Source organism: Lissotriton vulgaris, chromosome 5 (genome assembly GCF_964263255.1).
Source record: "Lissotriton vulgaris chromosome 5, aLisVul1.2, whole genome shotgun sequence".
Lineage (NCBI taxonomy): Eukaryota > Metazoa > Chordata > Amphibia > Caudata > Salamandridae > Lissotriton > Lissotriton vulgaris.
This window is the reverse complement of record NC_141693.1, coordinates 1,699,822,349-1,699,846,742: the sequence shown is the minus strand read 5'-3', so window position 1 is coordinate 1,699,846,742 and position 24,394 is coordinate 1,699,822,349. Positions and strand designations below refer to the sequence as shown.

At 44.3% G+C, this 24,394-nt stretch overlaps 1 protein-coding gene across 1 annotated transcript in view; it reads right to left on the bottom strand.

Moving 5' to 3' along the window:
- The window catches only part of LOC147716989 (uncharacterized), a 555,946-nt gene that overhangs the window by 125,985 nt on the left and 405,567 nt on the right, over window positions 1-24,394 (bottom strand). Inside the window, exon 14 of the mRNA XM_086919831.1 lies at window positions 21,267-21,418. Coding sequence (XP_086775957.1) covers window positions 21,267-21,418 — 152 coding nt within the window. The remainder of the gene's footprint in view (window positions 1-21,266; window positions 21,419-24,394) is intronic.

Here is a 24,394-nt window from a genome sequence, read left to right as displayed (position 1 = left end):
AGCACAACCCAAATTTCTAACCATGGAGAAACAAGATAAGTTTCTTTGAGTTGATGAAAGAGTTCTGTTGCTTTGTCTTTAAAAGTCTTTGTAGCTGGCGTTACTTCAGAATCACTTTGATCTTCAGAAAAGTTATCGAAATTGATGAAGTAGCCAGATGCAGTTCTGTCAATTGTTGGTATTGTTTTTTCAATTTGCCTTTTATCAGCACATTCTGATGCTACATCATTGTAGATTGGTGTTTCTTGACAAACTGTTTCAATTTGGGTTTCAAGAGGCACAAGTTCCATGGCATTGTTGCATAGTCCTTTTTTATTCACTGCAGGTTTATCAAATGTGATTAGTCTCTCAGTTTGAACCTCTTGGATAGTAGCAAATTTTGGTATTCTGCTATTTCTTGGGAGTCCACTTGGCCTAGTACTTATTATCGGCCACATGATTGTGGTTTTACTAGGTCGATGGATACAACTGGGTTCTCCTTTTTACCAGCAAGGGGCGGTAGTACAACTGATCACGTTCCGTTGACTGCTAAGACAGGTACTGCTTTTCTGTAAGAAGGCCCAAATTCCTTCTTCACCGCTATTTTCTCTCTGACCAGATCCCCAATCTTTGGAATCCAGACAGGTCTTGCTGGGACAGGTGGTGTGTCTTCAGTGGTTGTTGGCTGTTGTTTTAACTTTATGTTGCTCAGGGCTTTTCTTGTTTCATTTAAGTCCTGTAAAACAGCCAAACGATCTTTGATGTCAAAGCATTTTTCTTATCTTCTACCACTGAAGTTAGACTATCTAAATCCTGAATAAACATTCTAGTTCCGAACAATAGTTGGTACGGGCTGAAACCTTTTAGAGAATTTCTTGGCAGATTATTAAGACTAAATTGGACACTTTTTAAATGCTGGACCCACCCATCACCCGAACCTAGTACCTTTGCCGTTATAGATTGCTTTATGTCTCGGTTTTTTCTTTCCACAATCCCGTTTCCCTCAGGATGGAAGGGACAAGAGTACCGCAATTCAATGCCCATGCAGGTCATGGCCTCCTTATAAGCTCGAGAGCTAAAAGCAGGACCCTGGTCAGAATGAAGCATGGCAATTGCGTATGTGCCGATAAGGACTCGCAAATCTTTTATAACAGTTCTGGCGTCAGCCGAGCGCTGGGGCCACATCCAAATGAATCTCATACAGGAATCCACTGTGACCATGATATATTTATAGTTGCCATCCCTTTGTAAGGGACCACAGTGGTCCAGGTAAACACATGCTAATGGTTTATCTGAGATTAGAAGGGGTCTCTGCACCGGTCGTTTCACTGTTGATACTTTCATTCTTTGGCATATTTCGCATTCTAGCACATATTTCTTAGTTTGTATTCTCATTTGTGGCCACCAATATCTCTGTTTTAATAATGATATTGTGGCGGAAACACCGGCATGTGCAGAAGCGAGCCCTTCGTGTGCCGCTGTAATTAGCCCTAACCTGTGTTCCATGTTTGGAATTACTCTATCCCCCACTCCAGGGATTCGAGCAAAAGGAACATTATTCGCATCTGTTATGTATGAGTACTTTTCTGGAAAGCCTTTTGGGAGTGTTTTTCTGTCATCTTTTACTGACGCACTGACAGCTTGTAGTATGTCGCTGTCTATTTTTGTTTTTGACCAGGTGATAGCAGCTACGGGAGCTGTTTGCACAGCTGCCTTCGCGGCTTCATCAGCCAATTAATTCCCCGCAACGTGAACGCCATCACGTTGATGACTCAATGTGTGTATCACGTGAGTCTTTTGTAGTTCTTTCTGTAAAAGAACTACTTGTTCCCAAAGCATTTCATGCTTGATTGTGCCACCTTTTGCATCTTTGAACCCGTTTTCAACCCAATTCTGCAAGTATTCATTATAAGACTGAACGCAATAATATGAATCGCACACTATAAGTGTGGGGAATTCGCGATCGGTATTTTCAAGCGCCATCTTGAATGCTAGTAGTTCAGCTCGCTGAGCTGTACAATCTCCTAGAGATTGTGTTTTAGTGACCAGTGGTCTAAATTTTCCTTTGTGCCAACGACCTTTAACAATTGCGCACGCAGCACTGTAAGCTTGTTTACCCCCAACTGCGGGTTGTGCTGATCCGTCTGTATATATTATACATCCGTAGTGTTCTAGAGGCAGGATTTCAGTTGGCAGAGGACATTCATATTCATATTGTAGAAATTCTTATGTTTTAAGATTAGGATCAAATTCATATACTGCGTCTGTTACAGCAAGAGAATTAACCCATTGGATCCATCTCGGATGCAGAGCTTTAGCATTTGGAATGCTTGCTTTTGTTACCACTTCTATGGCTGGTATCGGTGTAACGATTATTATTCATTTACCTTGTGCTAGGGCCCTTTCTTAGGCTACAGCAGTCTGAACCGCAGTTAGAATTTTTTCAGTTGAACTGAATTTTATTTCAGCTTTTGTGTACAAGTGTGATTTGTAAGCTATGGGTACCGTTTCTCCCTCATTAGAGGTCAGGTACGTGAATCCGCATCTTCCTGGGATGACTCGGATTATAAGGTTGGGTGTATTATCACGAGTTTCTAATGTTGTTTTAGCTAACATGTCTGTTTGCAGTGATCTCAAAATTTCTGTGTGTTTTTGAGTCCAATTTATTGGATTGAAATCAGGTTTTATTAATTCGTAGAGAGGTTTAACCATCTCTGCATAATTTAGAATGTAAGTTCTTCCGAAATTCAGGAAGCCTAGTATCGATTGTAAGTTCTTCAGCGTTTTTGGTGCTTGGAGTACAGCGCACTTCTCTAAGAAGTTGTCTGCTAGGCTTTTGCCTTCACTTGATAATTTGCATCCTAAAAATAGGACAGTTAGATGGGCAATTCGTGACTTTTTAAAGTTGAATTTGTAACCCTCTGCTGCGAATCCAAGTATTATGTTGTTCACTCTTTTCAAGTGAGTATCCAAGTCGTCGTCTGTGAGATAGATGTCATCGACATGAGATAATGCCTCATCATCATACATTTGTAGTAACTCTGTTACTCTGGCTGAGAATAATCCTGGGCTATTCTTGAATCCCTGTGGGAGTCTACAGAAATTTTCTGTGACCCCATTATTGAGAAAGCAGTCAAGTACCTGCTTTCCGGTGCAATATTTTGACAAAAGAATCCATTAGAAATGTCTAATGTTGTTTTGTATTTTTTGCGAACTATGTTATTCATTAGTGTCGCACTGTGCGAATTTTGTACCGCAAATATTTTGCAACATGAGTTAAGATGTCTGTAGTCCAAGACTAGACGATATGAATCGTCTGGTTTGGAGACAGGAAACAAAGGATTGTTCATTTGAGAGGTGCATGTTTCAATCACCCCTTGGTATTCAAGTTGATCTAACATCTCCCTGACCTGTTTTTTAGCTTCTTGCTTAATTGGTTACTGCCTTTGTGCAGTTGGTTGACTTTTTAACTGGATTTTGTGAGGAGGAGAGTCCTCATCCCATCCTACATGATTCTTATATAATGCAGGTGCTTGAGCTACTGCCCATTTTCTGGCATATATATATTTTCTATGTATTGGAATATGATTTGAGAAGGCAGGCATAATCATTTCTTCGCCATGAGGGCACTCCCTGACAAACTCTGGTGGCCAATCTTTCTCGGCTAACAGGATGTCATAGCCTTTTGAGAGGTTATCCCAAAATAGACCCCTTATTTTCCTAGTCTTATCTCCCTCTATATGCTATGTTATTTCGTATATTTTATGAGGTTTGCTAATTCTGGTATCAGCAGTTTCCACCTGAATGTATTCATTCGTGTCCACTGTCTCCAGATGATTCATCAGGATCTTGCGAGATATGCTCAATTCTGCTGCGCTGTCTAGCATTGTCTGTGCCCACTCTCCGTTTTTCAGCTGTGTCCTCAGTTTTCTCGGCATGTTTGATTACTTTAATACTGGCTACCTTCTTTCTTGGAAATTGTAGTTTTTTACTTTGAGCACTTTGGGGTGCTCTTCCCTTTGTTCTGACCGTCCTCTTCCTTCCGATTTCTGCGAGGAAGTCTGAAAAGTTCGAGAGGGGCATGTATCAATATCTTGATATCTATCAGGCTTTTTCAAATTATCCCTATTTCTAAGGTTGTATCTTTTTTCAGAGGGCTACCTTTGGGGAGACTGGTGTTTTTGGTTCGGAGTGCTTTCTCTCCGCCGAGGAGACCTTCCTCTGGACTGGAATCTTTTTTCTTTGGGAGCGGATTGTTTATTTCCATCCCAGCTCTTTTTTGGAGTGTTTAGATTATTTTTAATAAATAATTTTTCAGGATTTTCAAGTAGTTGGGGTTTTACCGGTTTACCACCCAAACTATCTCTACCTAGTTCTTCATAGGATTTTCTATGATTCTGGCAAGTTCAATTGGTTGATCTGTTATATCTGTTTCTTTCTATTTTTGGCGGATCTCCACAGATGCTGCTTCTCCTTTTATGTTGGCTAATAATATAGCCGAGACCTGCTTGAAGTCTTTCAGTAATTTCATACCAAGAGTTAAAGCAGGTTCTGGACCGTATTCATTCTGAATTTGTTTTAGCACATCTGGTATTACCGCCAGAGACGGAACACCATGTGTTTTTGTGTAAATGGAAGCAAAGACTGTGCCCCAAGTGTCACAGTCCTCCACATGTGGTGCGACCCCCATTGGAAGGCAGATGGTCAGAATTCTGTGTTTCTCAATAGGGGTAGTATTTGGGAATACTGCCTCTATTTGACTTATTTTCTGTGCTAACAAGAATGGAATTTGTTCCCGTTTTGTGGGTGGTTTTCCAAGACATGATTGTATGTTCTGTGGTGTAATTTTATTTGTGTTCCCCTGATGAGGGGTCAGCTGTGGAATGTTAATAGCTGGTTGGACTGTTGCAGTCCGCATTACATATTGGACTAACTGTCTGTGAATTTTAATTAGTAATTTTAGCTGTGCTAAAAGTTCTTTGTCTGACATTTTATCAATGTCAGGATGTGGTTTGTAGCTGGCTAAAACCGGCCACGTTGCTCCTGGTCTACCTAGTGGACCGAGCCTGGTGATGTTATCATTATGTTTTAGGGCGCCTTTAAACAGAGCAGGTGCTCTTGGTAATTTAGTGGTATTTCAAAATCCTCGAAAGGAGTATATTCTTCCGAGGTTCCTCTATTTTGTAATAGTGGAATTCGTGTGTTGTAGCGTTTGCCGCTGGAAAGTATATCCATGAATAGAATACCTCTGTCTGCCGATACTCGTGTGCCTCTATCACGAAAATGACTGTACCACCTCGTGATGTCAGTCCGATTTTTATAACTTTTAAAGTTATAGTTTCTCTTATGTTTGCCGGGATGATAATTGCACCCGGTTCATTAAACCCTGTAACATCGAAACCCCGTTGATTCGCATCTACTGCGGCTTCACCGGTTTCGTTGTTATCACCATTTTCTGACATTGTTTTAATGAAAGTTTGCAGAGCAGGTTTCCCAGGAAACAAAAGATTAGGTGCACAATATTTTGGAACACTGTATCCTTACAACGTTGACTAAACCAAAAACTATACACAGGAATCTCTACCTACTAAGTTCCGGCGGATTTTAACCTTTTACCCACTCCAGACGTCTATTGGAGTATTTACGGGAAAAGGGTCTGTGTGAAAAAGCACGAATGAGTTACTCTAACGTCTTGCGTTAGTTTTATCGCCTTACCAAACGTTAGGCGCCATGTAGTGTAGTTCCTATTTTCCCTGTAGGCTCTGCTCATTGGAATAACATAAACAGCAGTGTAGACGTAGGACTGAGGTCTTCTAGGTCTCTACTGACTATGTTAGACTTAATTTAGGTTTGCGCCAGCTAGCTCAGAGGTCACTGGAAACTTTCTTGAATGAATAGGAAGGGATCAGCTTCCCTGGCTCAGACAAGAAGGGATTCAGCTTCCGACAACCGCATAAACATGACAACTTTGCTCCCTTAGAATAAGAGTAAATCTCTAGAGTCGTGAAAACAATAGACAGCTATTTCACTCAGTCAGATGTGCGTTCTTAGTTTCACCAGAGTGCAGAGAAGAGAGAGACGGGCGTTTTCAATAAAAGGTATTATTTATTGAGCAGTCCTCCTTCTCATGCAAGAGAAATGAATTGCCACAATTGCAATACTTAATGTAAAGTAAAGTACGTACAGTAAAATGAGTATTATGAAATAATACTGTAAAAGCATTGATATGGTTTCTTAGCCGTAAGACACTTTAAAATGGATAAAACATATAAACATATATATAATGGCTAACGTGCTCAACTGGTGCTTCTAAAATACGCCTACCCCGGTGTACCTGACCTAAGCCTAATACGTGGGAAGGAGTAAGTAAGTAGCAGTTTAAGTTAAGTGAGTTTTTGCCAAGAATCTGTTCAAGAATTCTCTCTAAGGGTTTAGTCAGCACTGTACCTTGGGAATAGAATGTAGGAGGTCTGGTATCTCTCTCTCAGGACTCGATATCCCAGTAACCGGCAAGAGTAGGCTGGAAACGCCGGAGCTGGATTTTCTCGGCAGGACAAAAGACAGCGTCTTTCTCAGCACGTCAAAGAGGAGGGGCAGCGTCCGTGGGCTCTCTGCGTCTGCTGGGCTCTCGGCAAGTAGATTAGCTGCTCTGCTCCGAAACCACCACAGTGTGTTTGCTTAAGGCAACGTTGGTATATTTATACCTGAAAGGTGCCGAGTTTGACGTAAGGTTTGGACATAAGACGTCAATAAAGATGTCACTAAGAACTGGCAGTTCTTACAGTGCTCGCAGGTGTTCTATTACAAATCAAAACAAAGCAAGTGGGGATTTCCCAGGTTGCTGGAGGTTTGGTATGTCGAAAGAACTCGGTGTGCTCTCTAGGAATCCAAGGAAGTAGCTTTTGCCGTGCCTTGGACTGCAAGGGCGATTTACTGAAATATGAATCTGATTCTTATGCCATTATAGGGATATTATTGATTATAGCCGTACAGGGGCAAAAGGTCACAATATTGGATCGGGTTCCTAGATAAAACACATCACTTCACAGGGCCTGTGGACATCCAAGACACCCGAAGGAATCTCCTTTGGAGTGAAGGAGTCACGCTCCTGCATCTGCAGGCACCGCAACACAGCAGACTGGTTTGCTGATCCTGGGCTCCCATGGGCTACCAAAGGCTCAGCAACATAGGTGGTGGTTCAGCAACTTTCTCGAGGCCTGCACTGTCTTCTCACCAAATTTGAGGTCAGTATCCCTCGTCGGAACAGAACCTCTGTGCACTAAGTCGACTTGTTGTTGCCAAGGCTTGTCGACTCTCTCCTCGAGAGATCTCTGGGCTCCAAGAAGCTCCAACCTCAAGCATCTCCTGCAGCCAAGATCTTTGCATGCATCGCATCCTTTGCACGGTGGGCTTTCATCCTTTGGTGCGCTTCTTGAGGTCCTCATGCGACTCCTGTGCCTTCAGCCTATGGGTCCTCTCGAGGGTCTTATTTGGCTCCAGTGGGCTCTCCTGCATGCTAGGAGCCTGCTCTGACTTACCTGCTCGTGGTGAGTCACTTGGACCATGCTGGTCCCGACACTGCACCTATATCTTCAACTACTTTGGTTGCCGCAGCGAGGGCTTGTTGGTGCCCCTGCCAGACACTGACCCCTTGGCTCTTGACATCCAATGTAGGACAGCTTGTGCACGGCTCCTGGTCCTCCTCTGCATCGCCTGGTCTGCACAGTTGCAATTTCAAAGGCACCATCAACTTTCCTGCATCTCCGACAGGGGTGAGCATTCGTCTTCCGTGCTTCCTGGTCACTCCTGAGTGGCATAGACTCTGTCCCCTCTGCTTGCAGGTACTTCTCATCTTGAATCCACCTTTGGGTTCCACCGGACACTTTCACCTTCTACGCCAGCTGCATCTTTTCTGAAGTCCTCCATTGTGATCCATGGCGGTTTCCGACGTCACTTTACACCAACGAACACGGCTTCCCTTGTGTAGTTGACCTAGTTCCTGTGGTATGCATGGGTGGGGTGACTCTCCAACCAGAGAAACGTGGTTTCTTCGGGGTCCGCTGGGAAGGGTCCTTCTTTAAAATTGCAACCACAACTTACCCATTGACTTCTGTTGAGGACAAGGTCCGTACCCAGTCTGTACATGTTCCTAGATACTCACCTTGCGTGGTTACTTGGGTCCCCGGCTCTTCTACATCCGCTGGGTCCATTCTAGACTTAGGTCGTAGTTCGCATTCCACTATTTTGGTATATGGTTTGGTCCCCCCTAGGGGACCGCTGTGTATTCTGTGCTATTTATGTATTCTATTGACAAAGTATTGTGTGAATTGTGATGCATTTCCGTGTAGGAGACAATTCATTGTGTTAGTGAATGTTAATAATAAATACCTATTTTTTTATAACTGCTATGTGTGGTTCTTTTCCACTTAAACTATACCATATGATTAAGTACTGGTAAAACAAGCTGCTTTTAACTCCTTCTGGACTAAGCCTGAAGGCTGCTCTCCACAGATACCACTTACATTGCTTTCTAAGGTTTTCTAAGACCACTAAAATCACCATAAGGGTTGTCTGGATTAGTGCAGGGTGCTACACTTACATAAGTGAGCAACATATACTAAGCCAGCCTCTCATATTGGTGTGTAGTGGTTGGGATTCAAGCCTGCATTGTTTTACCAGCTAATGTAGGTGTGGATTATTTGACAAACCATCACTAGCATTAGGCACATATAATACTATAGAATAAGTAAGTTCTACTGAACTTTTAGATTGGTTGTTATGGGTCTAGCACAACCCTTTCTCCAATCTTAGGAAGGACCTGTCCTGGCAGTTCGGGCTGGTCTGTTCCCATTGGGCGCAGGGTCAAGACTGATTTGCATATGGCTGGGTCCAAACTGGAATGGCATGGTGAGCAAAACAAACTATGGATTTAGGCCCAAATCTTTGTACTGGGGTGAATGTATGACTTTGTTCTGCATTCGGTCCATCAATTGTTCTTTTTGCTTATATAAGTGAGCACCATATACTAAGCCAGCCTCTCACAGTGGGCGTCTATGTAGGTCCTGTGAAGTCATCCCAGCGCCCACGACGGATGCATAGCCGACCGGCGCCACCTAACAACACCCAGGTGTACTGCTGAAGAAAAAAACTTGGGATCCAGACTGACACCTGGGGGGAAATTCCAAGGTAAGAAATCTACAACTAACAGTCAGTTCAGTTCAGTTCAAAGAACTTTATTCGGTTAAAAACAAGTAACCATAAAAGTAACAGACATAAAAACAGATTACAATGATTACAGCTCATAATGTGAGTTCACTGAGGGAGATCATTAGAAAGTTATTCAATAAGAAAAAATTTAAACCATTTCAGTTACCATTTGTTTCCGTAATTTAAAAACACTTTAAAAAAAACTTAAAACCACAGTTACAGTTGAAACCGTATCCATTCTCTGGATTTCTAAAAAAGCTGGGCGGCATCTGGTTAAATTCATTTCTTTTAAAAAAGGGACGATAATTTTTCTACGAGAGGCACTATAAAGTCTGCAGAAGAAAAGGATATGGATATCCGATTGATGTGACATGCCATCACACGAGCAAGTGGGCAATATACGTATCCATGAGTTCATACTAGGAAAAGACACCAATCTAAAAAATATACAAAATCTAAAACGAGTTAAAAGAAAGCGATCATAGTTTGTCATGGGCAGGGATAGGTATGGCTGTACAGACTTAGTCTCACATAGAGTAAGGAGGTGGGAATGTACTGAATGTTTCAGAGTTTCAGCTCTCCTCCTCTTATCCTCAAGATGGTCCAGGCAGAGTGTTTTCAGTGTACTCCTTGAGAAGCTATCCATTGAAGATGGATCCGAGTAATAAGAATAGCATCCAATCTCAGTCAGGAAACACTTTACGTATCCCAGCCATTCTGCTCTATCCACATGATCCAGGCTGAGGGTATCCTGTAATAGAGCCCGATTCATAACGCATTCATTTGTGGTCCATACCCTATGCCACAAAAGGATAGGTTGAATTTTAATAATGTCTGTTATGTAGGGTTGAGCAAGTTCAGCGTGACAGTTAAATGTGGCAACACACTGTGGAACTGCAAGGACTTCCCTCATAAATTTGTTTTCCACCACCTGGATTGGATCAACATTTGCATACCCCCACAAGCCTGAGCCATACATAGCCACGGATAAGCATGTTGCTTTATATATAGTTAACATTTCTTTTATCGGCTTCCTGCCCAATTTTCTAACAAAATTCTTTAGAGCCATGATCGTTTTCATAAATAGAAGAGTTCTGGCCTTGATTGCGCTTGTCCAAGAACCTGACTCATGGAATAAAATGCCCAAATAGGAAAAGGTTGGGGTGTTGTCTAATGGAACATTATTTAAAAACATCCGTTTCATCGGTTTACCTGATTTTGGACCACAGTTCATTGTGAAAGTTTTACTACAATTTACTAGTAGGTCTAGATTCAGCATAAAGTTCTCAAAACTTACTACTAGTTTTTGCAAAGCCTGAGGAGTACGTGCCATAAGCACGGCATCATCCGCATACATGAGCGCAGGGATTGCCCTCCTCCCCACCCTGGGCATATCTCTGCACTCCTGCAGCAGGTGATGCTCAAGCCCATTAATGTAGAGGAGGAAAAGAAAAGGTGCTAAAACACAACCTTGACGCACTCCACGGCCCACACTGAATTGTCTGGAGCATTCGCCCCCCCTACCGTAGCGAACAGAAGCTGTGGCTCCACTATAAAGTTCCCTCAGGAAACAGATGATGGTGTTGTCCACTCCCAAGCTTTTTATTATTGCCCACAATTTGGTGTGTGACACGCAGTCGAACGCTGATGAAAGGTCCACAAAGGTAAAATACAAGCGTTCCGACTTTATCCTTATATATTTGTGTTGCAATAACATTAAATTTAGGCCTTGCTCGATTGTGCCAATCCCTTTTTGGAAACCAAATTGCAAGTCGCTCATGACTTCATTTTCCTCCGCCCAGCTTTGGAGTCTTGCCAACACTACTCGTCCCAGGATTTTTATTGAAGAATCGAGAAGGGAGATTGGCACAGCTGTTTCTATCCCCCTTCTTATAAATTGGGACGATGACAGAGGTAAACCAAGAATCTTTCAAGCCCCTCGATAAAGCCGCCTTAAAAAGTTGTACCAACATTGGGCCCCAGATTTCAGTGTTTACTTTAAATAGGTCCGCAGGGATCCCGTCAGGCCCAGCTGCCTTGCCTCCTTTGGTAGCTCTCGGGGCAAGCAATACCTCATCAAGTGTTAAAATTAGGGCCTGGTTGTAAGTCCAAGCTAATATGAGGACCTCCGCTACGAATATCATCCTGTGCCTTGTAGAGATTGGAAAAATGATCCACCCAATTATCCTTGTTTATTGCGATCTCAATTCGCGCCGTATGGGTTTCGTAAGGGAAAGGGGTGTTGATTACGTTCCAAAATGCGGCGGAATTTTTAGTTTTTGAAGCCTCGCAGAGTGAATCTATTGCCTCCTTATTTAGCACAGTTTTCCTTACTTTGAGTGCCTGGTTATATGCAGACCTGCATGCTCTTATTTCACCTGTGTCCCTGGGGCTTCTGTGTACTGCATGTTTTAAAATTTTCAGCGCCCTGGTGCATGCGTTGTCGAACCAACTCTTGGACCCCTTACCTCTACGTTTTGCCTCCACCCTTAAGCTACTTTTTATGTTTGTGGCTATTATACCAAAGTGCTCAATTATTTGATCATTACTAGAATTATCTCCCAAACAGGTCATAAAGCTAGTAGAGCACGCCTCCCAGAGTTCCTTGAAGAATGTTGCGGGGATTACTTTGCTCCAATTGAGTGTGTACCCATTTTGTCTCCCGAGAACCACATCAACCGCTGCCTCAACAAGAGGCGCGGCCGTAGATGGGTCTGGGAACAAATCTGCTACCTTGAGGCATTGGAGGAGATGGTCACTTATGGGCAATTGAATATTTGTAACCTCCACCACTCTATGATTAAGATTACTGGAGGAGATAATAAAGTCAATGGTTGACACCAAACCTCTAACCAACAAAGGTCGGGGGGAAGGGTGTGGGTTTTAGCGCTGTTTCATTAGCAAACCCCAAGTCAAACATGAATAGTAATTCGTTCAACAAGTCCCCCACAACTAACAGTCTCTATCAGACATAGCTTTTATATTGCACTTACCTTCTGACTTTAGAGCATAATGAGCCTGGACCTCGGGGTCAGTCCTTAACAGAATCACATTTGCAACAGATTCTTTGACCCACATTCCTTGGTTTTTATTCAATGCTAAGCTTTCTTAAAAGTGCACCTGCAAGCATATTTCTCCCTGAGATCCTTAGGTACTAAGTAGAAAAATGCTTCCAATATCACCTCCTCACCTCAAGGAGCACCCTTATAAAAACCAGAGGTCAGTCATCCTCTGCGAGGACATTATCATACTCATACTTTCTATGATGGGACAAATGCTTGCAAATAGTCTAACCACTTGAAATTGTTTGGGGTAGCATTTCAACGCATCGTGCACATCAGTCTTAGTGCTGCTCTAACACGAACAGTCCAGCCCAAACACCCAAGCCAAGCCCACTCCAAAAAAGTGCACACGCAACCCAAGACCAATTTCGGCATTGTTGGGCCTCTTCAGTCGAGGTATGCTCACGTTGGGGCATACCACTTGCCACTTAGGTCATTACATCAAGCAGACAAAAGTAGCCTAAGTGGCCAAAGGGGTGACCAGACGTGGGTCCCCACTTACTGTACCACTGGAACCAAGCTGCACATGACTACAGAGGCCCAAGCTTGCTTGACTTCCGGTTCAGAGAGGACCTGGCTTGGCTGTTTGGGTTGAACTGTTCCTACTGGAGGAGGATCAAGGCTGATTTGTATATGTCTGAGTCGGTTATATGATGTTACAACCCATTCCGTTGCAACGCATGCCTTTTCCACGCATGCGTTACAACGGAATGCCATTACCGCGCATATGGTTTACCACGAAAATGCCTTTACCACGCATAGTTTAACCACGTTTTTCGTTGTTTAACTATGCATGATATTGGCATTTTCATGTTAAACTTACTGCATGATTGATTATGTAGTTCAAATCTATATATATGTATATATATATATTTCTTTTTTTAATTAAGCCTAACCTAATAAATTATTATAATTAAAAAATATACTTACATTTTCTTCCGACGGTATTCTCCTTCTTTTAACTCTTTAAGTGGTCCTTTCTCTATTTTTGATGCAGTACGTAGACGCACGTACGTAATCACGTCATGAAGGACAGAGGCACAGAAGAGCGTGTTTTAGGTAAGTTTTCTTTTTTTTTTTTAAACCCTCTCGTTTTTTGGGGGGGCGGGGGGGAGACCCCCCAGCCCCCCCTTTTTTTTCGACCTTTAACTCACATTCCTTTACTACGTATTTCGTAGTAAAGGAATGTGTGGTAAAGGTTATAGTGGTAACCACGCATGCGTTGTAAAGCATGCGTGGTTAGTGCATTCGTGGAAACGGCTTCGTTGTAGTAGCTGTTTCCCGTCTGAGTCTAATCTGAGCTTGCATGGTGGGCTAAAATAATGGGTTGGAGTGCTTCCCCAAGCAATTACCAGTAGTTAGACTATTTGCAAGCATTTCTCCCAACACTCTTTGTGTGTTTGTCCCTAAAATGTATAACTTTCGGAATAGGCTGCTATGACATTGTAAAACAGATACAAAACATGAGATTGAAAATGAAATCGAAATAGGGAATTAAACTTTTTCAGTAAATAAAGAGCCTGGCAAACACACAGCAGAGAGAAAGCACCTGTCCGACCTGATGGAAGAGACCAATATAATAACACAAGTCTCGGCTATTAGTAATGCTTTCTAAATTTCTTTAGAGAACATGCTTCGAGAAAGGGTTCTTTAGACCCTCTGGCATTAAAGACTTACCCCCAGATTCATCAAAGTCATGTTTTGCGAGTCCTTAATAGCGAATTTTAAGAAATAGCTATTAAAGACTCGCAAAACGAGATGCATGTAGAAATCGCAATATTTTTAGCAATTTCTACTGCTTCCTTATTTGCGATTCGCTAATTGCTAATCGCAAATAAGGAATGGCTTTCCCATTCATTCCTATGGGCCTAAGGGCCCATAGGAATGAATGGGGAGTAATTCCTTATTTGCAATTAGCAATTAGCGAATCACAAATAAGGAAGCAATTTCAAGGGTGTCAGGGTGTCCAAAGGACACCCTGTTGCACCCCTGAAATGGTAATGTACACTGGTGTTGCGCACACACATGTCCCAAGGACATGTGTGTGTGTAACATACAACTCAGTAAAATGCACTAAAGTGCATTTTTCTAAGTTTTTGCTATTTACCACGTAGTTAGAGTTCGTGGTAAATAGCAGCCCTAGATTGCGAATTCGCAATTTTGAAATGGTTCATGCATTGCATTTAAGGAATCTCAAATTGAGAATCCTTAAATGCAAATAATCGCAATGTAGCGATTTCTAAAATTGCGATTTTTGCATTTGGGATGATGCATCCCAAATGCAAAAATACCACTTGCAAAGGGCCAGATTCTCAGAATCTGGCCCTTTGCGAGCGGATTTTGGTTTGATGAATCTGGCTGTTATTCAATGTACCAACATGAGAGAGAGAGAACCCAATGGACTGCTACCCTCACAACCCAGTGAGCATTACATGAGTGAGGTACGCATTTAGAACTGATCAGTCCTATGAAACCTCAGAGGAATATTATGTGAAACTCCAGCCTTCAGACACATTAAAGAGCGCTAGGAATATATTTTAAAAGTTTATTAAAATCAAAATCTTACCTAGTGCGCACATTACAAATATTAGTTATTATAAAAATACACATGAGAGTCAATGCTATGTTAGTAGGCGTAACAGTAGAAAATATGATAACATTAAGATGGTATTGTAGAGGTTTCCTGCTTCCCCCACCCCTCCTTTCCCTTAGCTGACTAAGTTAAACTTAGCACTGAAAATGGACCTACAGGAGCTTCATCGATGGTTCACACTTGTATACTTTTCTATAGCAGTGTTCAATGAGGAGTCAGCGGCTGCTATTCCTGTGTCCGTATTCCAGGGACTATGCCCTCAAGTCCAGCACGTAAGGCGAGCTGATTGGAGGACTAAAAGTACCTTCTATGTATCGTTCAGCAAGAAAGGTATTTACTACTATCCGCTGAGTCTGTCTCAAATCCCTGGAGCAAAGCTCTTCTCTATCTAAAAACCAACTTTGTTCCAGTTTATGTTCAGTCTGCATATGGTGAACACATCTTCATAATAAACAATTAGGAAGTCCCCTAACCTCTCGCCTTCTTATATTCTGTGAAATAAAGTGTTTGCTTAAAAACAATAACTGAGAAATCAAGATATCAATTTCTATGAAACATGGTTCATTGTTTAAAAACAAAAACTATAAATGCAGTTCAAACTATGTCAAAACAAATTATGAATACATTCAAGAATGCTGAATTATCACATTGTAACGAAACAAATACTTTAACATAATTGCCATTGGTGAACTTGCATTAAAAACAACCGCCTGAATAAATAAACAAGGATATTCCAAAGAGGTGCCTAAAAAAAGAGAAAAAAACATGAAAAGAATATCACTGAGGTGGACCCTGCACAGACACAGGATCAGAATCAGGCTCGGAATCATAGACAGCAAGAAATTAAAGCTTCGGCTGATAGTTGCAACGCTGCAGAGGCACTGAATTATAGTCAGCTTGCATGACCACTGATTGCACTTATGTTATTTTATAGCGTAACGTCAGTCGACCGCAAGCTGACATCGGTATGGCACCTGATATGGATGTCGGCACCAGACCATTTCTGGCACTGGCCATATTGGCGTCGAAGGTGAGAACCAGCATGGATCTTCGGGCCTGAGTAGAAGTGTGTATTGGAGTCAGTACAGATCAGTTTCCGGGGACAACCAGCACCAGGGAAGGACCCGTCTGAATGCCCCTGCAGTTCCATGTACCTGAAGGTGCACCAGGAGGAGATGGAAGCACACTGAATATTTATAGTATGCCGTATTTGAATAGGACAATCTGTCACAGGGACAACTATGGCCCGAGAACTTAGGGCTCATTGGGACCAACTGAGGGATTGGTTCCATGGTCAGTGACTTTAAAGGAGTGCGCCCCATGTGCCTTCTCTTTAAGGTCAGAGGTGGGCTGAGGTGGAGTCCCACTTTGTGTTTTAATGCTTGGGAGTGGACTTACTAGAAGACAACAATCACTTGACCAGCCCTGTGACCAGGATTGGGCCGAAAACGTGTAGTGGGAGCAACATCTGTGTGAAGACCGGGACTTCCTTTAGTGTTTGGCAGCATACAGCTTTGCTTCCTGGTCTCCAATCACCTTGGGTGCACTAGGGCACATTTTTGAGTCATAGCCGGAACCCAGGCACCATAGGCAGACCGTTGGTGAGACTGTGACAGATATCTGCTTCCTATATTGATGGCACAGCTTGACACCTGATGTTTTTGGTGGTGACATTGTTCCTTAGCACAATGTGAAAACATTTTGGAGTTGAAAATGTGGCACTTATATGCGTCTCCACTTCGTCACTTCCGGGGCGGTATGAAGTCAGCGCAGAGCCACACAACACCACCTAGCATTTTATAGAAGCAGTGATAAGAAATTCTCCAGACCTAGGGAGTCATTAGGATTGCGGTTTTTCATCCTCCGGGCCGGCGGAAGTGTCCGCCGGCCCGGAGGATGAGGAAAAACCGCTGCAGAGCCTTCAAAGACCCCCCGCCAGATTGGGATGGCTGGGGGGTCAGGAAGACCGTCCGCTGCTTTTCCGCCGCGGTCGCCTTACGACCGCGGCAGAAAAGCTCTAATATGGAGGCGGTGTCTAACAGACACCGCCAGCCATATTAGGATGGGGGTGAACAGATGCCTTTCCGCGGCAGCTTCTCCGCTGTGGAAAGGCATACAGTCATTTCTTTGGGGGCCCGTTGCGGGCCCCCAGGGTGACGGGGTGTGGGGGGTGCACATGAGGGGTACCTATGGTACCCCCCTGCATTTGCATGCACAAAGCGGCGGCACCGTGCGGTGCCTGCCGCTTTGTGCATGCAAATGCGAAGCATGCATTTTTAACATTGCGGCGGGTGCTGCTTCAAGCAGCACCCGCCGAAATGTTAAAAATACAGGATGTGACCGCCAGGGTGGCGGTCACATCCTAATTTGCACGGAGGGACCGCCGCTGCCCCTGCGGACGGTCCCTCCTCCTCTGGGGTGGCGTCCGTCCGCCATCCTAATAGGGCCCAAAGTTTGGCACCTGGGGGATATACTAAGGTGAGGAATCTACTGTTAAAAGTAGCCATCAAAAATGTACTTAAAGTTATTATAAAGTGCTACTACACCTATTAGTATGGGAGCACTAAACATTCAAACGCAGCTTATTCGCTAATCAAATCACATTTTTCTTTCGTAGTTTTAACGTGATGCCTGCTATGAAGTGTTAGTCTAATTGTTTAATGATGTTTAATGTGGATGGGGTGTTAAAGGCAGAAGAAAGCATAATCCTTGTCTCAGTGCCCTTACCTGAAATTAAACTTTTCGTAACAAAAGCTTGTACATTTTCTATTCTAATTCTATCACATTACAGGATATTGTGCAAGACTAAACTGGCCACATGCAACACACAGAAAACTGCAAATAAGCCGAAGATGAGGGGGCTGCTTTTATAGCTAGATGGAGAGAAAACACTACATTATCTTGCAGACGCATACATAATTCAGTTTCCTTAACCCCTAAAACCTCTTGGATAGATGGGTTAGGAACCACATTTCCCACACGATATTTAGGTTAGAACAGGTACCTCAAAACTTTCAAGTAAAACGTAATTATAGGGGGCGTGGTGTGGCTTCCAAAGAAGGCAGATGCAGCTAAGTGAACTTCGCGCAGCCCCCTTCAATTAATCCAACATATCTACAAGCATAGCTGCCCATCCATAGCCTGGACCTGAATGCTGAGGTGCCAATACCAATGAGGAGGACGCGATTCAACAGCTGTGGGCAGCGAGGATACCTAGCAAGCCTCCAGCTTGAGTGGGTGTGGGGGTAGCTACTGTCAACAACGCAATTAGCCAGGACAGTGTAGCGGGTGGCCAATCACTACAATGGACAGTGATGCTTATGCCAAAAGGGAAACTGGAGGCGGGGAGATGCCTACAGACCGCATAATTGGGAGGGAAGGCTGTGATAGCAGACCACGTGGAGAGGCAAGAGGACTGATGGTGACAATGAGCTACAGAGACACCAGACCCCCGACAGAGGTGCTCCGGAGGCAGGTGCCATTGTAGAGGGCTACTCTGGAGGGAGCGACTTCCTGACACCACAACTGTGGCCTGGCAGAGCGGCTGCTTGCAGCCTGAGGTGAGTGACAGCGCTTCATGTGCATCAATGGTTCTTTTACTGGGTCTTTTAGCAAGTCCCCAGCCTGCTCTTGATGTGTGAAACAGCGTGCATGCCTTGAAGACACACTGGGTTGATTAGCGCGGAGTGCTGGCGCCACATGCAGCTCCGGCAGGGAGGAGATGAGTATTTGACATTGATGGCAAAATGGAACTGTACCGACCACGTTGTTAGAGATATTCAATATTACTGCATCTATAGACAAGTGACAAGTCCAGATTAGTTATCAGTGAGACAGAGATGATGCACCTTGTGGACAAGTGAAAGGCACATAAGCTTGATGCATCACCACTGCCTGAGAGGTGGCAGCAGGCACAACACTAAGATGAAGCTAGTAAGGCTGTATGAACCTATTGTCATGGACTAACAGCCCCTCTTCTTGGAGATGGGCGTTTGTTCCAGGTGAGACAACCCTTTTCAGGACATACTGTGACTAGGTGGTAGGCCAGGGGAGTGGGAAATTGGAAAGAATGCCTTGTAATAGCTGACTGCCTCATTGACAATACCGCTACAGTCTATTACAACATATCCCTTGCTACAAAAATGGGGCGTTTGAGGGCATTCAAGGCCCCAGATAATAAAGGCCACAGAAGCGAGGCAGATGGATAGGGCCAGGCAGCTGAGAGTATGCAGTATGACCTCAACCTGGATAGCCAAGGGGAAGCCAGACATAAATTGAACTAGACAACATCCTATAAGGCTCACCCGAGAGACACTGGAACATAATATAGTATCTGTTGCGATTGACATGAATCTATTGCCAGAAGATCATAAAAAGTTAGCAAGTAAAGCAAAACAAGCGGAGGCGTGCTTGAATAGCCTCACTCCGGAAGCGGCATCTCTCCGAAACAGGGTAAATTAACTCGCTCACAGAATTCACTTTCTTGAAGACTGAACTGAGTATTTGGAAGGGTGATGATGCCATAATAATGATAGAATGGTTGACTTATCAGATCAAGCGGTAGGAACCAACATTATATCCTGCCTCTAAAATTGGATAAAAACTATAGTAGCTCCTCAGGGACTCTCCGACATGTTATCATTGAGCAACCGCATGGAGTACCAGATTGACTGCTGCTGCCCGGTCACTCCAAGAAAAGTGATGCAACGCATTCTAAATTATAGGAATCGAGGCACAATTCTTGCAGCAGCAACAAAAGCAGGACATTTGATTGTAGAAGATGCATGGGCCATGTTGTTCCCTGATTACATGTGGGCGGTACAAAATTGAAGATTGTCTTACTGAAAGTGAAATGAAAGCTACTGGCAGAAAATTCAGGTATGCCCTTCAATTCCCAGCAAGGCTCAAGGTCATTACTGAGAATAAAACATGGCTATCCAATGATCCGTAAGATAGTCAGAATTGGCTAGACAAGTCAACTGGCAAAGCCACTGAAGAACTCCCCTGGCAGCAACCAAGACCACAGCGGAGACTACGCCGCAGGGAGCAGAGAACTAGCCACCACCCAAATGCAGAAATAAAGGGAAGACTTTGCAACTTTAACCAGGAAATGCTTGACAAAATATATAGACAGTGAACATGAAGCATTGGAGGTGGGTCGCTCCAGGTTCAGCTCAGGGTGAGACTCAGATTTCACAGTTCAATCCGACAACAACTGGCCAGCAATCACCAACAGACTAGCAGATGATCTAATATAGCAGCACTGTATTCTTTATCTATCATGAGCGATATGAGATGATCTCCGGAAACTACTGATTATCACCTACCAGAAGGCTATTGGGCCATTACGCTCATAGTGAATGGATACGCAATGAGTGGTTGATAATAGGTTTAACGCGGGGGGGGTGTCAATGTTGCCAAACCACAGACGTTCCTCTTGTAATTGCCTTGATACTCCTCCAATAGACTGATCTGAGAAGTCTATGGTCGATAATTGAATTGTTAGATTGTTCAGAGTTAGAGTTAGAGTTTCAGACAAGACATGATTATTTTCTTGTCCTGCCCTGGAAATGGGAGTTTAGTTAGGATTCTTACCCCCTGGCTGTTGCTTATTAGCAGAGGATGTGCTCATGGTAAACAGTGGAGGGGACAATGCAGAATCCAGGTATTTCTGATATTTATGTGGTGCCTTTTGGTTATCAATAATTTCTTGTGTGGCCCAATATTACCCTCCCCCACTTGCTGCACCCACCACCTCACTAACGACCTAATTAAAATGCACGCCCCACAGATGTGTTTTAATGTTATTGTTTCTTTATTTTGGTTGCTGACAATGTTGCATGTACCTTTTCATTATTTAATCATAGTTGCAGTGACAAGTTAATACACCTAATAAAAAGGTACTAAAAAGAATAAAAGTAAAACATGACAATAGTAACCTTAATAATCTACATGATTACAAATTACTTACTTAGCTTGTCTTCTCATACGTGATTTACAATTAATTTGTAATGAGAGTATCTGCTTAATTACTTACTTACCAATTCCAATTCCAAACAAGCTTTATTCGACATATAGTTATAAAAGCACATACAAAATGTATATAATTTTTACAATAAAAGTGTCGCACACATATTATAAAATAAGCCTGTTTGGCCAATGGGCAATTACATATAACTTATAGGCCAAAAACAATTAATTGTCTCCTGGAGCAATCTCTACTTTAGCAGCTAGTCAAACCTAACACAGTCTTACTTACTTACATTTTATTTACATTTGTTGCTGGATCTGGTATTTTTGCACAACAAATGCGCACTAAGGAGTTTAATTGTTTTGGCTATGCTTTGTAAATAGCTAGCCCCCTCCTATGTTTGCCACTGATTGAAAGTCCCGGTTTCATATCCAGGTGTGATTATAGTTCTTACCTGTCTCATGCCATTTTCTCTATTATGACTCTCCCAGTCCGCACTTGAAAAGAGAGACTGCTTTCTGGTTGTTGTGCTTGGTGTCTTTGCCTTCAGGCTACGGTCCCGTTTAGGGGAAAACGGGGTTGCAAAGGACCCCTTCCGACCAAGAGCTAGTGAAGGCAAATAAACACAAATAATTCATAGGCAACACAGAGTCGGAGTTATTTGAACTATTGCTAAAGCATGCCTCTCAGCCATTCAGGGTAGTAGCAACATGCTGCGACTGTCATATCTGTCATGTATCTTTACTTATTCACACATAGCATTTCCATGGATTTAACTTTACCCTACTGCTGCACTGTAACTATTCCCTAAGGGCTAGAAGTACGAAACACTGGTTGCAAAATATTGGTCACAAATTTGCTTTGAGTATTTTTGCGACCAGTGAGGAATTTCTTAAACCAACAAATGTCCTTTGAGGCCATTTCATTAAACGTAAAGGAAAACGGGATGCATTTAAAAAATAAAAGATGGACATTTAATGCGGAAAGGATTTCTACTACCTTTTAGTAGTCGGTAGAAAAATGTATGTTTTGGGACCATAATGCAGTCATTAAACATTAATAAATACCATGACAATTTGGCAGTTAGAAGGGCCAATCAAAACACACCCCTTCCAAATACCGAATCGCAATGCACTTGCAATTCCAAACTGTGAGTCAGTAACTTGTTACCAAATCACAATTTGTTATTAGGAAGGGGGGTGTTTAGGCATCCCCTCCAACTACAGAATCGCAGTTGTATGTATTTATTTTTAGTGACTGAATTAAAGTCGGAAAACATTTCTTTTCTACAGACTACTGAAAGGTAGTGGTAACAATTTGCAAAAGGGAAGGGGTCCCAATGGACTATCACTCCTAGTTTGTTGCACACTGCGAAATACTTCATTAATATTTATGAGGTAGATCAATTCGAGACCCACCCTGACTTACTGTATAATAGATGTAAGTATTCTTACATTAGAAATTGCGATTTTCTAATTGTGTTTCGATAAGAATCACAATTTGTAAATAACATTTCTTGATCTTTTTACATCAATCAATCAATCAATCAAGGCACTTGTAGAGCGCGCTACATACCCGTAGGGTCTCAAGGCGCTGGGGGGGGGGGGGGGTGCCGCTACTGCTCGAACAGCCAGGTCTTCAGCTTCTTCCTGAAGGAGAGGTGGTCTTGGGTCAGGCGCAGGTCGGGAGGGAGGGAGTTCCAGGTCTTGGCGGCCAGGTAGGAGAAGGACCTTCCTCCTGTCGTCGCTCTTCGGATGCGGGGGACGGCGGCGAGGGCGTGGTTGGCTGATCGGAGGTGGCGTTTGGGAGCGTGGAAGTTGAGTCGTCTGTTGAGGTAGCTCGGGCCTTGGTCGTGTAGGGCTTTGTGTGCGTGGGTGAGGAGGCGGAAGGTGATTCTTTTGTTGACGGGGAGCCAGTGAAGGTCTCTCAGATGTCCGGAGATGTGGCTGGTTCGTGGGATGTCGAGGATGAGTCTGGCTGAGGCGTTCTGGATCCGCTGGAGTCTCTTCTGGAGCTTGGCGGTGGTGCCGGCGTAGAGGGCGTTGCCGTAGTCCAGTCGGCTGGTGACGAGGGCCTGGGTGACGGTCTTCCTGGTCTCGGTGGGGATCCACCAGAAGATCTTCCGTAGCATGCGTAGGATGTTGAAACACGCTGAGGAGACGTTGTTGACTTGCCTGGTCATGGAGAGGGAGGAGTCCAGGATGAAGCCCAGGTTGCGTGCGTGGTCTGTCGGTTTGGGTGCGGTGCCCAGGGCGGGAGGCCACCAGGAGTCGTCCCAGGCGGAGGGCGAGGAGCCCAGGATGAGGACCTCCGTCTTGTCCGAGTTCAGTTTCAGGCGGCTGGTCGTCATCCACTCGGCCACCTCTTTCATCCCTTCGTGCAGGTTGGCTCTGGCGGCGGCGGGCTCGTTGGTCAGGGAGAGGATCAGCTGGGTGTCGTCGGCGTAGGAGATTATGCTTAGGTTGTGTTTGCGTACGATGGCCGCGAGGGGGCTCATGTAGACGTTGAAGAGGGTGGGGCTCAGCGATGATCCTTGTGGGACGCCGCAGGTGACTTCGGAGGCCTCCGACTTGAACAGTGGTAGGCGGACTCTCTGTGTTCTTCCGTCGAGGAAGGAGATGATCCATTCCAGCGCCTTGTCCTGGATTCCGATGTTGCTGAGGTGCCGTACTAGGGTGCGGTGGCAGACCGTGTCGAATGCCGCGGAGAGGTCTAGGAGGATGAGGGCCACTGTTTCTCCATTGTCCATCAGGGCTCGGATGTCATCGGTGGCGGCGATGAGGGCGGTCTCGGTGCTGTGATTGGCTCGGAAGCCGGACTGTGAGGGGTCGAGGGATCCGTTCGTCTCGAGGAAGGCGGCCATCTGCTTGTTGACGGTCTTCTCGATGACTTTGGCTGGAAACGGGAGGAGCGAGATGGGGCGGTAGTTCTTGAGGTCGGTGGGGTCTGCTGTTGGTTTCTTGAGTAGAGCGCTGAGTTCGGCGTGTTTCCAGCTCTCGGGGAAGATGGTGGTGTCGAAGGATGTGTTGATAATGTCTCGCAAGTGGGGTGCGATGACAGCGTCGGCCTTGTTGAAGACGTGGTGAGGGCAGGGGTCGGTCGGTGATCCGGAGTGGATGGAGTTCATCGTGCGGATGGTGTCTTCGGTGCTGATCGGGGTCCAGGCGTGGAGGGTGGTGGTGGGGGGTGGTTGTTCGGTCATGGTGTGCGTTGGTTGGTTGTTGAAGCTGTTGTGTATGTCCGCGATCTTGTTGTGGAAGTATGAGGCGAGGGAGTTGCAGAGGTCTTGCGATGGGGTGATGTCGTTGTTTCCTGCGCTGGGGTTGGAGAGCTCTTTCACGATGTTGAAGAGTTCCTTGCAGTTGTGTGCGTTGTTGTCCAACCGGTCCTTGAAAGCTGTTTTCTTGGCGGCGCGGATCAGCTGGTGGTGTTTCCGGGTGGCCAGTTTGAAGGAGGTCCTGTTGTCCGGTGTCGGTTCCCTTTTCCAGACTTTCTCGAGGGCTCGGCAGTTTTTCTTGGAGCTCTTGAGTTCGTCGGTGAACCATGGGGCCTTCTTGCTGCCGGGTCTGCTAGGCGGGGTCT